Source organism: Myotis lucifugus, unplaced genomic scaffold, assembly GCF_000147115.1.
Source record: "Myotis lucifugus unplaced genomic scaffold, Myoluc2.0 scaffold_257, whole genome shotgun sequence".
In the NCBI taxonomy this organism is placed as follows: Eukaryota; Metazoa; Chordata; class Mammalia; order Chiroptera; family Vespertilionidae; genus Myotis; species Myotis lucifugus.
Window position 1 is genome coordinate 570,768 of NW_005871305.1, and position 16,131 is coordinate 586,898.

Below are 16,131 nucleotides of genomic sequence, written 5' to 3' on the forward strand. Positions count from 1 at the left end.
TAGATTTTACATAGACCAACAGCTACTGGTTAGAAAACATAAAGAAAAAGATTCCATTTATAATAGCTATAAAACTGTGCCTAATGTATATGGAAAAAACTTTCATACCCTATTAAAGAAGACTTCTCATACCAGCAAGATTTCATACTAAGATCACCTGAAAGCCTTTGCATTGTAAAAATACGAAAATGCTGAGCAGAATACAATTTTAAAATAGCTTCATGCAGAGCTGCTCTCTCAAAGAATAGGAGCTCACTAATGACCTGAACACAAAGACCATTCCCTTAACTTAGGTACATGTGTTGTTGTTTTGTTTGTTTTTAATATATTTTTAGTGATTTTAGAGAGGGAGGAAAGGAGAGAGATAGAAACATCGATGAGAGAGAAACATACACCCCTACTGGGGATCAAGTCCACAACCTGGGCATGTGCCCTGACTGGGAATCGAACTGATGACCTCTTGGTTCATGGGCGACGCTCAACCACTGAGCCATGCCGGCTGGCCTAGGTGCATGTGTTTTAATACAGGGGAACAGTGGACCTAGGCCCACTATCATTGAAGATGGAAACTGAACCTGGTAGGCAGGAGTGAAATGCAAAATGACAGATTAACCATAGAAATTGGCAAATAAATCTGGACTACATGAAACAAAAACTACTATATTAATGGCCAATATGGGGTGGCATTGGAGGGTTGAAATATGTTTAACAACTGACTTTCACAGAGGAAATAGAGAAGCCCTGGTATGTACCATTTGCTGATTCTATGGGGTAAGTAATCCCATCATGGCCAAGTTAAAGCTACCAATGTGATATCCCTAAATGCAGAACTGGGAAAAGATGCACCATAGCACGCCACTGTATAGCATTCTATCAGACAGATTCAACAGACAGGAATGACCTTAGGAGCACAGACAATAGAAGATATAAAGTATTCAAAAATACTTAGGAAGTGATGAGTTTTGAGTGGTTATTTCCTTGTTTTTAATATAATTTACTTAGTTATGTCTATATAATTTAATGTTTAATAATTGCCGTGTTTTCAAAATTTCTGAAATTCCATAATCAGCTCTTGAGAGCTATCTGCAGCCCACCACTGGGTAGCAAAGTGGGACTAAAACTCTAACAATATTAGAAAAGGTAAGAGAGGATGATTGAAGCTAAAGCCATTTGAGGTCTTTGTGTTACAGTGAAAAGGGTAGACACAGATTTTAATGTGCCAGCCTGTTTCCAAAGTTGTGATTAAAAGTAGAATATTTAATTTTCAAACTAATAGTGATAAGACAAATAAGGAAAATTTTATTATTACAATAGAAAGTAGCAAGTGAGAAAAAATAAGGATGTTATAAAGGATGGTATCACCAGAAGAAAAAAAGGTGGCACCACCAGATAAAGTGTAGAAATAAACCTCAATCTAACCACCTGACTCAACATCACCATCAAAGTAAATGGCATAAACTTGTCATTTAAGACAAACTCTTTATTTTATAATAATAAATTTTAGTTATATGTTGTCTGTAAGAGACATACATAAAATAAGACACAAAAATGTTGAGACTAAGAGGATAAAAATATAGTAGGCAAACTTAACCACAGGAATTCTGTATTAATGTTATCCAACGTGGACATTAAGGCAAAAAGCATTAAGACTAAAAAAAGACATTGTCTTTGTAAAAAAAGAATTCACCAGGAATGTATAACAGCACTGAACTTACATAATGTAACAGTGTAGCCATGAAAAATGTGAAGCATAAATTAATAGATTGTCCAGGAGAAATTGACAAATCCATAATTAGAGTAGGAAATTTTAACATCTACAAAATAATTTACAGATTCAATGGACAAAATATTAGTAAGGATGTAGTGAGTTTGAACAGCACAATTAGTAAAGCTTGATCTAAACTTTGTTAAATGCTAACAATACACATTCTTTTCAAGCATATATGGGACAGCTATTCAATTTGTATGGAGCATATTATGTCACAAGGCAAATGCCCACAAATACCAAAGAAATGATATAATAGTGATCATAGTGCAGTAAAGTTAGATTCAATACAATATGTTTACCACCACCTGTAGACCACCAATGGGAATTTAAAAAATAAAACTTCTAAATTATGTGTCAAAAGGAATGAGTAAATAAGAATGAAAAAAATGCATACTGACAATTTTAAGTTACAACTTTGTGCAGTACTTGTAGAAGTACTTAACTTAGAAAAGAAAGTAGGAAAATTAAAGAGATAAGTATTTAAGAAGTAGACCAAAAAAATCAGTTCCAAAGGAAAAAAAATAAGCACAGATTTTAATTAAATAAACAGAGAAACAGAATTAACAAAACCTCCTTCTCTCCCTCCTCCCTTCCATTCTCTGAAAATCAATGGAAAAAATACCCTTGGGTGAGGATTAACACACACACACACACACACACACACACACACACACACATATACACACATACATACACACACACACAAAGAATGAATATCAGTTGGGAATGTGATTAGTATAAAAACAATAATATGTCAATTTGGCATTATCTAGTAAATGTAAAGGTAATGCATGCTCTATTCCCAGCAATTCTATTCCTAGTCATATTTCCTATAAATTCTTAGATGTTTGTACCAGGTAACATATAACTGAGTGTTCACTGTATATTATTTATATTAAGAAAAAGCTAAAAACAATCAAAAAGGTCATTGATAGGAAAGTAAGTAAATAAACTGCAGTATTCATACAATGGAATACTATTCACTATTGAAAGCAAGACATCATTGTAGATGAAAAAGCCAGTGTCAAAAGAATATAGACAAATCTCAACAAAACTATTTTAAGACAACATACATTTGTGGTAAAGCTAGAAAGAATAGTAAGGAGATAATAAACATAGATCTCAGGATGTTGTTATCTGTGTAGCGAAAGCAGGGGGTATCATTAGGGAAAGGCATTATAGGGGCTTAAATGTTTTGCTAATCTTGATTGTGGGTACATAAGTTGCATTTAATTACTAATGTTTATAAATATTTGTATATAATTTATATATTAAGCGGTGTGACATATACAATACTTCCTTTGTAAAAATTAATTTTAATGTTTGAAATTTTATTATGGAAAAACTATTTGAGAATTGTCATGGGAAAATCTGAAAAGGAAGCTTAATGAGGGGAGAATAGTGTTAACTTCTATTAACATCTATAATAATAAAAGCATAATATGCTAATTAGACCGGACAGCCGAACAACCTTCCAGATGTACTTCTAGACGAAGCCACAGTGGCGGGGGCTGAGGCAGAGGTGGTTAGGGGCAATGAGGCAGGCAGGCAGGCAGGCAGTTAGGGGCGATGGGGCAGGCAGGCGAGTGGTTAGGGGCGATGAGGCAGGCAGGCGAGTGGTTAGGAGCCAGCGGTCCTGGATTATGAGAGTGATGTCTGACTGCCTATTTAGGCCCAATCCTGAAGGCCTAAACTGGAAGTCGGACATCCCTGAGGGGTCCCAGATTGTGAGAGGGTGCAGGCTGGGCTAAGGTCCCCCCCCCTGCCCCCGTGCACGATTTCTTGCACCAGGCCTCTAGTGTATCATAAAGCTAAACTAGTTAAAAGACTTTGTTAATGACAAATGAATGGGATAACATAGTAGGCTAGAAGAATACTTTAAGAAAAAAAGATTCTAATTAATATCCTGAGAGGAATTTGTAAGCACATTGTAGCTAAAAAGTAGGATGTCATGAGAAGGGCATCACCAGACAACATGATAGAGCTGTTGGAAATTAAAATCAAGATTTCCTGAATTAAAAAATCCAGTATAAGGGTTTGAAGGATAAATTCAATGAAGTCTTTCAGAAAACAGAGCAAAAGGACAAAGAAATTGTAAATGGGTAAAAAATAACTGACAGAAGATCAGCCCAAGAAGGCTTATATCTATTTGGTGTTTCCTAATAATAATAACTAGGAATTATGCATTGCATTCAGTGTAGCAGGTAATACTCTACCTAGACTGATTTGTTTAATCTTCCCAACTAGGAAGATTAAAGCTCTCACTTTTTCAGATGATGAAACTGTGACACAGAGAGATTAAGTAACTTGACCAGGATACATAGCTGTTAGCTAGTAGACCTGGACTATATAGGCACCTGCAGGCCTCGTCAAAACATTGTACTGCTTCCTACTAATTTGTTAAAGCTAAAATGGTAATATCTGTTTTGAAAGAATAATCACATAGAGGCAGTTTCTTAATTGGTCAATCTGTGATTAAGTCTGTATTCTGAAACTAGGAGGCATACTGAGTATGTTATTTATTGTTGCAGAGCTTAGAAATGAAAATGTTTTAACTAAGTTTTACCTTAAATTACAAATGCATTTTAATGAACCTTAGAGAAGAGCTTTAAATAACGCACATATGTTAAATTTTTGTACTAAATTAAAAAATTATTTTTACTGTTTTATCAGTGATACTATAAAAAAGTTTTACTACAATATAGATATGACTAACATTTAAGCTATTTAGCATTTGTCTTCAAAATATATTAGAATTTTATAGTTGGCTGTATCTTGCTGATCTTTCCAGGCTTATCTTGAAGAACTCTTACGACTTCGAGAGAACCAGCTGTCTGAATCTGTCTCCCAGAATAAAATACTACTACAAAGGATTGAAGATTCTGATCTGGCCCATAAATTGGAAAAGGAACAATTAGAATATATAATTGTGGAGCTGCAAGATCAGTTGTAAGTGAGATCCTTTTGGGAAAAATTTTGGCAGTATATGAACATAACTAAGTGTTTTAACATAACATGTTTTAACATAAGATTCAAATTCCAAGAAATCAGATCGCCTGCTATTATGTTCCCTTGCACTTACTTTTTTTGAAAGTTTACTTTTGTTTTTCTTATTATAAAAGTAATCCATGCTCATTGTAGAAACATTACAAAATATAGGAAGAAAACAAAAATTACCTTCAGTTGTGCTACCCAGACTTAACTAATATAATTTGGTTGGATTCTTTCAAAAGCATATGTTTAATTTTAAAAGCACTTATTTAGTTATTGATTGATTGAGCGGTTGTAGAAATATGGAATATAAGACCAGTGCTGCTAAAAGAGCAGTGCCACTGCATAAACTTCTTGTTTCCAGAACATTACTAAGCACAGTTCAGTATAGCTAACTTTTCTCTAGCCAGACTTCCTTCAATGGAGGAAGCTGTGTATTGATCTACATTCTGGTACAAGCTCCTTAACTTGTCACTATTCAAAGCACTTGTACTAATAATACCGTTTTGTCACACTTGATTTTGTCAATTAATTGCTTATAGTGAAAATCTTCCATATTAATATTTACTTAATCTTAAAGGATTTTTAAAATTTTCTTGAAATAATTTTAAGCTTTTGGAAAAGTTGCAAGGATAGTACAATTTCCATATGGCTTTTTCCTAGATTCACTAGTTTTCTTTTCTTTTTTTAAAATATATTTTTATTTATTTCAGAGAGGAAGGGAGAGGTAGAGAGAGATAGAAACATTGATGATGAGAGAGAATCATTGATTGGCTGCCTCCTGCACGCCTCCTACTGGGGATCGAGCCTGCAACCGAGGCATGTGCCGGAATCAAACCAGGACCCTTCAGTTCCCAGGCTGATGGTCTATCCACTGAGCCAAACCAGCTAGGGTTAGATTTACCAGTTTTCAATATTTTGCCACATTTGTGCTCATTCTCTCCTTCTCCCTATATATACAGACAGATACATTATTTTTTAAACCACCTGAGAGGTTGCATACATGTCTCTTTACCTCTTAATATTTCAATGTGTCTTTCCTAATAACAAAGATATTCTCTTACATCACCATAGTTCGGCTTTCAACTTAAGACATTTAAATTGATACAATGCTTTTATCCTATCTATAACTCATACTTCACTTTCATCAATTGTCCAAATAATGTCCCTTATTGCAACTTTTGTTTTTCTAGTAAGGATCCAATCCTGGATCATGTTTTGAATTTGGTTGTTGGTCTCTTCAATCACTTTAACTTAGAATAGTTTTTCAATGTTCTGTCTTACAAGAGATTGGTATTTCTGAAGAATACAGCCTAGTAATTTTTGTAGAATGTCCCTTGATTTTAGTTTTTGTTCTTCCCTATGATTAGAATGAGCTTATCCATTTGTGGCAGGATTACAACCTAAGTGGTGTGTCCTCAGGACATCACATCCAGAGATACATGAGGTCTGTTATTGGCCTTTTAGTAGTGCTATTAATTTTAATCATTAGGTTAAGATGTTTTTCTCTTCTGTATAGTTACTGTTGTTTCTTTTGTAATTAACTTGTAATTTGCAAGGAAACTAAGTAAATATAATAGATGATTTTTAAGTAAAAAAGTTTTATGAAGGAACATACAAATTTAGTGTTATCTAGGAATTTGTATGTTGATGAAAAGAATTGTGTTCATATATTGTTTCTTATATTTTTCTAATATTTGAAAGTTTCTTATATTTTTTCTAATTGTCCAGTGGAGTATGACTCATTTAGGGGCAGAGTAACACCTTCTGTAGCCCCTTGCTTCTGTAAGCAGGGGGAAAAAATATCAAGAGCCAAACAATAGAGATTTCTGGTTATTTCTTTGCAATGGAAAGATTAAGGTGATTTAATCTTCCTTTTACAAATAATCTTGGTAGTTTGTCTAAATTGTTTTAATATAAGAATAATTATGAAACCAGTTTTTATTTAACCAGCAAGATATTTTCCTTTTTTCCATGTTTGTTGAATTTATTGGGGTGACACTGGTTAACAAAATTCCACAGATTTCGGGTACACAATTCCATAATACATCATCTGTACACCACCATTTATCTCCCTGTTTCTTCCTCCATCTTCTCTCTCCCCTTCCACCCACCCTGGCAATCACCCATCCATGTCCATGAGTATTTTCTCTCTTTTTTCCCTCAATACCTCTAGGACCCCCACCCAACGCCCAACCCCCTACCCCCTGCTCTTTCAACAGCTGTCAACCTGCTCTCTGTCTATGAATCTATTTCTATTTTGCTTGTTAGTTCATTTTGTTCATTAGATTCCACACATGAGTGAAATCACTTGGTGCTTGTCTTTCCCTGAATGGCTTATTTCATCTATCATAATACTCTCCAGGTCCATCCATGCTGTCACAAAGGGTAAGATTTCCTTCTTTTTTACAGAAAGGAGTATTCTATTTTGTAAATGTACCACAGCTTTTTTTATCCACTCATTTGCTGGCGGGCATTTGGGCTGTTTCCAGATCTTGGCTGTTATAAATAACTAGAGGCCTGGTGCATGAGATTCATACACTGTGTGTGTGTGTGTGTGTGGGGGGGGGGGTGTTCCTCAGCCCAGCCTATGCCCTCTCACAGTCCAAGACCCCTCGGGGATGTCTGCCTGCCGGCTTAGGCCTGATCCCCTGGGGTTTGGGCCTAAGCTGGCAGGCAGACATCCTTCTCATAGTCTGGGGCTCTCTCAGTCCAAGACCCTCACTCCTTACCATCACTGTGCTTGCTAGCCATGAGCCCGGCTTCTGGCTGAGTGGCGGCTCCCTGTTTGGGGAGAGCGGACTGACCACCAGGGGGCAGCTTCTGCATTGAGCGTCTGCCCCCTGGTGGTCAGTGCACGTCATAGCGACTGGTCGTTCTGCCATTTGGTCGATTTGCATATTAGGCTTTTATTATATAGGATGCTGCAATGAACATAGGGCTGCATATATTCTTTTGCATTAGTGTTTCAGGTTTCTTTATATAAATTCCGAGAAGTGGAATCACTGGGTCATAAGGCAGTTCCATTTTAAAAAAATATTTTATTGATTTTTTACAGCGAGGAAGGGAGAGGGATAGAGAGTTAGAAACATCAATGGGAGAGAAACATCCATCAGCTGTCTCCTGCACACCTTGTACTGGGGATGTGCCCACAACCAAGGTACATGCCCTTGACCTGAATCAATCTTGGTACCTTTCAGTCTGCAGGCCGATGCTCTATCTACTGACCCAAACCGGTTAGGGCCCATTTTTAATTTTTTGAGGAAACTCCATACTGCTTTCCATACTGCTGCACCAATCTATATTCCCACCAACTATACACAAGGGTTCCCTTTTCTCCACATCCTCACCAACACTTATTTTTTGATTTATTGATTATAGCCAGCCATTCTGACAGGTGTTAGGTGATATATCATTGTGGTTTTAATTTGCATTTCTCTGATGATTAGTGACATTGAGCATCTTTTCATATGTCTCTTGGCCATCTATATGTTATCTTTGGAGAAGTGTGTATTCAGGTCCTTTGCCTGTTTTTTAATTGGATTGTTGTTTTTTGGGGAGTTGAGTTTTATAAATTCTTTTTTTTTTACTTTGTTTTTAATGTTGCCACTATTACAGATGTTCCCTCCCCCCTTTGCCCACCTCCACCCAACCCCCGCCCACCTTTCCCTCTGGCCATCATCACACTGAAAAAATACCCATCTTTAAGTATTCTGTACTTAAAGATGATTCTGATAAGTGAATTGTGAACATCTAAAGGAAATGGATCTTACTCATCTGTTCAGTATTCTTGTAACAGTTTTTGTGCAAAGGAATATTTAAGACACCAATTTATACCCATCCTGAGATTGTAGCTGTACTATGGGAAAGTATATCTTCAACTTCTAAACTCAAGAAACTGCTGGAGCAGTTGATTAATTAAGATTTATAAAATGGCAATTTCCTGATTGTTACTCCTCCCATGATTATTGGCCAGAATCATCTACAAAAAAGGGGCTTTTCCTCATTACTTAGAGCTTTTTGGTGGTTACCATTACAGTTCTGATAGGATATTATTAATTTTCTGAATAAGATTCCAACACTCTACTTAGTTACCAAAGAGATGAAGATTTTGTTTCGCTTTCTCTCTTTTATTTTTGAGAATTTTATGAACTTTTTATATATGATATATTCTATAATGTAAATTAGCTCATTCAAGATTCATAAATAAGGTGATGATGTCAGCATAACAAATAAATCACCTGATTCATAGTTATCTGGAAGTTAATGTTTCTCAACAAGTAGCAACAGCCAATGCAAAATATACTAATTCAGGCAATTACTGCAAGTAACCAAAAGATGGTGCTCTCTCCCTGTACAAAATCTTTCACCTTGCATTCCTCTGGTTAATTTGAACTACAGCTTGGAGGTGCCTGTGCATTTTGATCTTGCCTTCATGGCAAGCCTCAACCCTTCCTTATACCCTCTTTTATCAAACGGCTTTTCCTTTGTTATTGTTTTTGTTAAAGGTATTGCAATATTTAATAGGAATTTAATATTTTATTTGGGTTGAACTTTTATTAGGATTATTAATGTTCCTCTTAGTGTTCTAGCAAAAAGTCAAATAGGTTTTGAGTTGTCAGCTCCCAACCCTATTCTCCCCATAGGCTAGTTATCGTCAGTGTGTTATTGCAGAACACTGTTGTGTTTTGTTTCTGTATTATAGAAGAAATGCCTATATTCAGTGTGTTTCTATCACTTAAATTTATTTTTCTTTTTCATACTCAAATTGTCCCACATTTGTCTAATTCATTATATTAATTCTTGTATCCTGCTGACATGACCCATTTGTTTTTTAAGTTCTACATTCTCATTAACATTATATATATATTATTGATTTCAGAGAGAAAGGGAGAGGGAGAGAGAGATAGAAACATCAATGATGAGAGAGAATCATTGACTGGCTGCCTCCTGCATGTCCTTGTTGGGGATCGAGCCTGTAACACGGGCATGTACCCTTGACCAGAATTGAACCCAGGACCCTTCAGTCCGCAGGCCAATGCTCAATCCACTGAGCCAAACTGGCTGGGGCCTCATCAATGTTTCTTTTTCAAATGAAGATGTAAAGTTAAGTTCTAAAGTGCAACTAGGGTTGAAAACCACTGCTGTTCTAAAAGAGTTAGATTTGGGTTTAACTTTTGAGACAGGAATATTTCATGGGTAAATAATTTACAGATTTTGGCTACCTGGCTCCTTTTTAAGCTTTTTCTCAAAATGTTTTATTTGAAGGGAAATAAGTATAAAATAATATAAAGTTAATGTTTACCCCATGGCTTGGTCTAAAATTAACAGAAACAAAAGCACACAAATAAGGAACATTTTTATATTAACACTAGAGGCCCGGTGCACAAAATTCGTGCATGGGGGGTGTCCCTCAGCCCTGCCTGCACCCTCTCCAATCTGGGACCCCTCGGGGGATATCCGACTGCCAGTTTAGGCCCTCCCCTGCCAGCCTGATCTCGCCCCCAATGGCCCTCCCCTGCAGGTCTGGTTGCCCCCAACTGCCCTCCCCTGCAGGTCTGGTTGCCCCCAACTGTCCTGCCCTGCCAGCCTGGTCACCCCCAACTGCCCTCCCCTGCCAGCCTGATCTTGTCCCCAACCGCCCTCCCCTGCCGGCCTGAACACCCCTAACTGCTCTCTCCTGCCGGCCTGATCACCCCCTAACTGCCTCTGCCTCGGCCCCCACCACCATGGCTTTGTCCAGAAGGAAGTCAGACGTCTGGAAGATGGCCAGTCGACCCAGTCTAATTAGCATGTTTCCTTTTTATTAGTATAGATTATGAAGAAGTTAGGGTATTCACAAGCTATATAAGCATCTTCCAATTCTGGACAACTCTTTGATCCTTAACTGAAAACATTGATGAAGGAGATTAAGAACATAAATGGAAAGGCATGTTGTGTTCATGGATTGGAAGAATTAATATTATTAAAATCTCCATACTATGCGAAGTGATGTGCAAATTCAGTGAAATCTATATCAAAATCCTAGTGGCATTTTTCACAGAAACAAAAAACAATCCTAAAATTTATACGGAATCAAAATGATCCTGAGTAGCCAAAGCAGTTCTGACTTCTGCTTGTTTAACTTGTAGTATTCCATTCTGAGAGAGAAGCTAGTGTTTACGTCAGATAATATTTCTTTGTGGACATAGTAGAGCAAATATGTTTAAATGCACACAGGTATCCTGTAAAATCAGAAATGTTTGTGTGCAGCTTGTTGGAGACATATAAAGTGGGGTTATTCCATTTGAAGCATGTTGATAGCCAGAGGTGCGGTGCAGGTTGGTTTTCTCATGTGAAGGATTGTCTTGCCAGCACACCACTGACTGCCACCCACACAGGACTGTCATTGTCGCTGAAAATTAGTGGCAAGCACGAACTACTTCCGTATCTGAACTGATGGCTCAGAATCTTGGTATGCTAGAGGTGTGGACTACTGTCGGAGAACGCAGGTGGCCTTAGGTGGTATTTTAAGGTCTTTTAGAGGTAGAATAAGAACTTTGCAAACATAATTATGCCTTTAAATGATCTTTACCACAAATTCAGATGTTGAATTAGTCTTGTGACAATGACCAGTTGGTTTGTGAAGTTGAAATTTTTGGCAAAAAGCTAGTCTTTTTCAAGTTCTTATGAACAAGTAACAGTTCTACAAATATGAAAGGAAACCATGGGTCGTAATAATGGCTTTTATTCTGTAGCTGAAATATTTCCAATGGATTATACTGTTCAATGCAGTTGTCATTGATTTCATTATTTTCATAAAAATTCATTAATAGTCACTTCTATCAAAAACAATTACGGGAACCTCATGAATTTTTTATTTTTTATTTTTCTGCATTAATTTTATTTTTAATCCATTAAATTCTTTTTGTTTATCAAGTTAAATTACTTACATAGATTGTGAATTTTGAAGCTATAAAATCTTACACATGGAATCTTTATTTTCCTTCATATTTTAACTGGCATCTGATAACCTGTAGCTTTAAGATATCACCATTGTTTTTTAGTTAAGATGTAGAATGCAGCTTGCATCCATCAGTATTCTAGTAATATCTCTGTGGAAATAGTAGGAAGTCTGAATGTCACAAGTGATTTGTTGTAGCTAGCCAAGAAAGAATGAAAAACACATATTGTAGGAAACAAAACAGTCCTAGCCCCATCTAGCCTTCCCGTAGTTTTGGTCACAGTCTATTAACATACCATTTTAAAAAGATGAATTTTGGGGGCCTAAATTGATACCATTAATGGCAGGTTCCTCTGCCCTTGCAGAACAATGAAGACAAAAGCACTCACCATCTTAATATTCACAGGACTGTGCTAAAGAATAATGATTTAAGATCAAGACAAGAGTTAACTGCCCACCTCACCAACCAGTGGCCTTCCCCAGGAGCTCTGGATGTCAATGCTGTTGCCTTGGATACGTTGCTTTACCGAAAACACAATAAACAGTGGTATGAGTAAGTGTAATACTTTTTTTTCCAACTAATTACAGATTTAGTTGTGCCAAACAGGGCAATCCACTTTGGTTTCTCAGTTATTCTTCTTTCTGAATTGATTATTAACTTAGAAGAAAAGTAGGATTTAAGTACTTTGGCTTGGCAAGTACTCTGCCAAGTAGGATTTAAATACTTTGGCTTGGCAAGGTTAGGTTAGAGTTTTGAAGCCAAGGCAGCCTGGGGAAGTAAAATTATCTGAGAAATTATTATGCAGTGTTGTACCAGTTACCTACTTCTCCTGTTAATCTTCAGCCAGTCTCTCAGTTAAGTCTATGAGCTCCTATTTAATGAGTCATCTATTTTTTAATTCTGGCTTTGGTGTTTGTATATGCCTTAGGACTAATTTTCCCGCTAGCAAGAAAACACAAAATTCCATCTCATGAACAGATAGAAAAATATGTACTTGTTTTTGTGGATCTAAAAAAGTTTTGTTAATTTTCAATAAACCTAATTTGTGAGGCTATAGAAGATATAATCACTCTGCCTATGTTGGTCCTAAAGTTCAGGACTGTCAATTAGTTGTAGTTTCCTAGTTTTCAGAGAGTTGCAAATCTTAGTCTTTCTTCATTTTGGAACTTGTAAATTGTTATCTTCTTTTTGGCTTTAGGCACTTTCCCATCTGTTTTAAATTTTATTTATATTATTCCTTTTTAAAATTCTCACTGAGGATATGTTTTTCATTGATTATATGGAGAGAGAAAGAGAGAAAAAAACACATCAATGAGAAACATCAATTGGTTGCCTCCCATATGAGCCCCAACCGGGGATTGAACCCACTACCTGGGTATGCGCCCTGAATGGGAATTGAACCTGTGACCCTTTGGTGCAGGGAACGATGCTCTATCCAACTGAGCCACACTGGCCAGGGCCCACATTCCCATTTTTTTCAGTATCTTTATTTTGCTATCTGTATTCAGCTAATTTTCTGATTGTTTTCCCTCTTCTCCCTCCATCCCTTCTGTTCTCTCTATTCCCTTCCCTTTCTCCCTTTTCCTCCTTCTTCTTTTTACCTTCTTTCCCCTATTCCAGTAATTTTCAACTTTTTAAAATCTCATGCACATATAAACGAATTACTAAAATTCTGTGGCACACCAAAAATCTGACAATAGGTATAATTTTGATTCATTCACTCTGGAAAGATATTGTTGTGTTGGCTGTTGTCATTTTTTTATTTGACAAATAAGGGAAAACAGGTCAGTGTCCCTGACTAAATAGTCATTTTTTAAAAATTCTTGCAGCACAATCGGTTGAAAATTGATGCTCTATTCTAACCTCCTTCCCTCTCTCTTTTTCTTTCTCTGTTCTTCTTTTAGAGCTCTTGTTTTTTTTTTTTTTAATTTAACTGGTAAAGCTACATACACACTTCTTTCAGTGCCGTTCACTAGGTAATTAGCAGCCACTCATTTCTATAGAGTGTTTTAGCACAGACACAATTTCCACCCACTTTAAGTTGTGATTTTTTTCATTTATCAAAAGTAGAACTCAAAATAAATTTGACTTTTTTCTTTTTTAAAGTCCTCACTGGAGGATATGTTTATTGGTGAGAGAGGGAGAGAAGAAGAGGGAGAGAGAGAGTGACAGAAGAGAGAGGGAAAGAAGGGGGAGGGAGAGGGAAGCAGAAAGAGAGAGGGGGAGAAAGAGAGGGAGGGAGAGAGGAAGAGAGAAACATTAGCTGGTTGCTTCTCATACACTGAACCACAACCTAGGTATGTGCCTTGAGACAAATCCATGAAAAAAAGTTCTTTTATACCCTTACAAAAGTTATGAATAACTAGAGTATATCTCATTCTGCTGGTACATAACTTTATCTTTCAGTAGCATATTTAATTAGTGGAAGACCATAACGAAATAATATTAGTTTATTTATATTTCTAATTTATGATTGAAAAATTGAGTTTACAGCAATACTTGGTACATTTATCTTGTCTATATATAACATATAAGATGCTTCTGCTTTTTTAACTGCAAAAATATTAATAACATTAAATCCTGACAAGTTAAAGGACTAAAAACGATGCCCTTTTATTGCAGTATCCACATTGTCACTTTAGATAGAGGTATATTTTAGCCAAAATACATGCATGTACCCCTGCCTGCCTGCAGAGCTACCTATTGAGGAACAAATGAGTCTAAGTGGCCGTACTTTACCGTTACATGCAATGTTAGTGACTGAAAAGTAATGTCAGTCTCAGAAAAGAGAGCAGCGAAACTGCCTGCTCATCTATTTAGTATGAATCCAGACTTTATAGTTCTTAACAAGTTACTCCATTAGTTTAAGAAGAAAGGATACTTCCTTCCCAGCATCATCCCTTAATATGACCTGACCTCCAGTGTTGGTATTGCTTTTAGATTGCCCTACTGCCAAACTGATATCCCTGAACAAAAAGTGTGCAGCTAGGGGACAGCTGTGACATCGCTGGACCTAGAGTTTAAGTCAGGACTTAAAAGTAATCTCTGCTGCTTAATTGCTGTGTAACGAAGCAGCAGTTCCTCTTCTTACCTCTTGTTTCTGCACATCCAGTACTTGGAGTAATGCCTATTTACATAGAATTATAAGGGTCATGTGGGTAATAAATTGCCTGGCACTTAATAGCTTCCCGGAAAACCTTTATTTATTTAAACTCTATATAATTTTTTGTTGTTTATACTGTCAGATCTTATATCTTTCATGTTTGGAGAATATACACTCACCCAACATCCCAAGCTCTACTTTCTTAGAGAGTTTCTAAAACTTTATGCAAAATTAAAATGACCAGCAAATCCCCAATTTTTCTGAATAAATAATTCCGAACTTTTCATGTAAAAATGGAGACTTTTAATTTTTAGAACAAACTAGTGTTCTATAAACCATATTTGAAACAAATCATAGGTTTTCATCAGGATTGAGTTTTTGCACCCCTCAGATGTGTAAAATAAAGCCAAAGTCTTAAACTGACCTGATCACAAATTCCTCTTAATCTGACCAATATCTACACTAATAAAAGAGAAACATGGTAATTAGCGTACGACCGCTACCCTTCCCATTGGCTAATCAGCATATCCTTATGGAAATTAACTGTCAGCCAAGATGGCGGCCGGCAGCCATGCACTGAAGCAAGCAGGGAGGCTTGCTTGCTCCAGTGACGGTGGACTCCAACGTTCCCTGCCTCACTTGCCGGCCTCTCAGCTGCAACTCTAAGCAACTATGTACTATGTTGCAAATATAGAAGCTAAACAAAACCCCAGAAACCGGCTTTCATTCAGCCGGGCTTCAGCCAGCCGGACCGCAACATTGTATCGATGTTTTCAGCAGCGAGGCCTCAGAGCTAAAGCTGGCCCAGAATAAAAAAAAAAAAAAAAAAAGAAAAGAAAAAAAGGAGCGGTTGGGAGCTTCAGTCACCCGCTTCCGGAAAACAGCCCTCAGCCCCTCACCCAGACTGGCCAGGCCACCCCAGTGGGGGCCCCCACCCCTGATCCAGGACACCCTTCAGGGGCAAACCCAGCCAGCCCCCTACCCATGCACCAGGCCCTCTTTTCCTATATAGTAAAAGGGTAATATGCCTCCCAGCACCGGGATCAGCAGAGCAGCAAGGCCTCCCTGTACCGGGATCAGCATGACAGGGGGCAGCGCCCAAACCCCCTGATCACCCTGCGGTTCTGTGTGTGACAGGGGGCGGGGCCACAACCTCCCTATCCGCCCTGCTCTGTTCGTGACAGGGGAAGGCCCCCCAACCCCCTGATCGCTGGCCCTACGTATCTGATACGCGCGAGCTCCCCTTTGCAAAAAACAAACTAAGCTCCAAACAGAGAGGGTCGACAACGCCGCTCTTTGAACGTCCCACTTAAGGGGACATAGAG

The 16,131-nt window shown here is 37.4% G+C and overlaps 1 protein-coding gene across 3 annotated transcripts in view; it reads left to right on the forward strand.

Annotated features, from left to right (window-relative positions):
- RUNDC3B (RUN domain containing 3B) overlaps positions 1-16,131 on the forward strand; it is a 98,839-nt gene that overhangs the window by 73,717 nt on the left and 8,991 nt on the right. For 2 of the 3 annotated variants that reach the window (XM_006099064.3, XM_006099066.3), the window contains 2 exons: positions 4,560-4,717; positions 12,109-12,255. In XM_006099064.3, coding sequence (XP_006099126.1) covers positions 4,560-4,717; positions 12,109-12,255 — 305 coding nt within the window. The remainder of the gene's footprint in view (positions 1-4,559; positions 4,718-12,108; positions 12,256-16,131) is intronic. The other variant, XM_006099067.3, reaches the window with a different exon arrangement.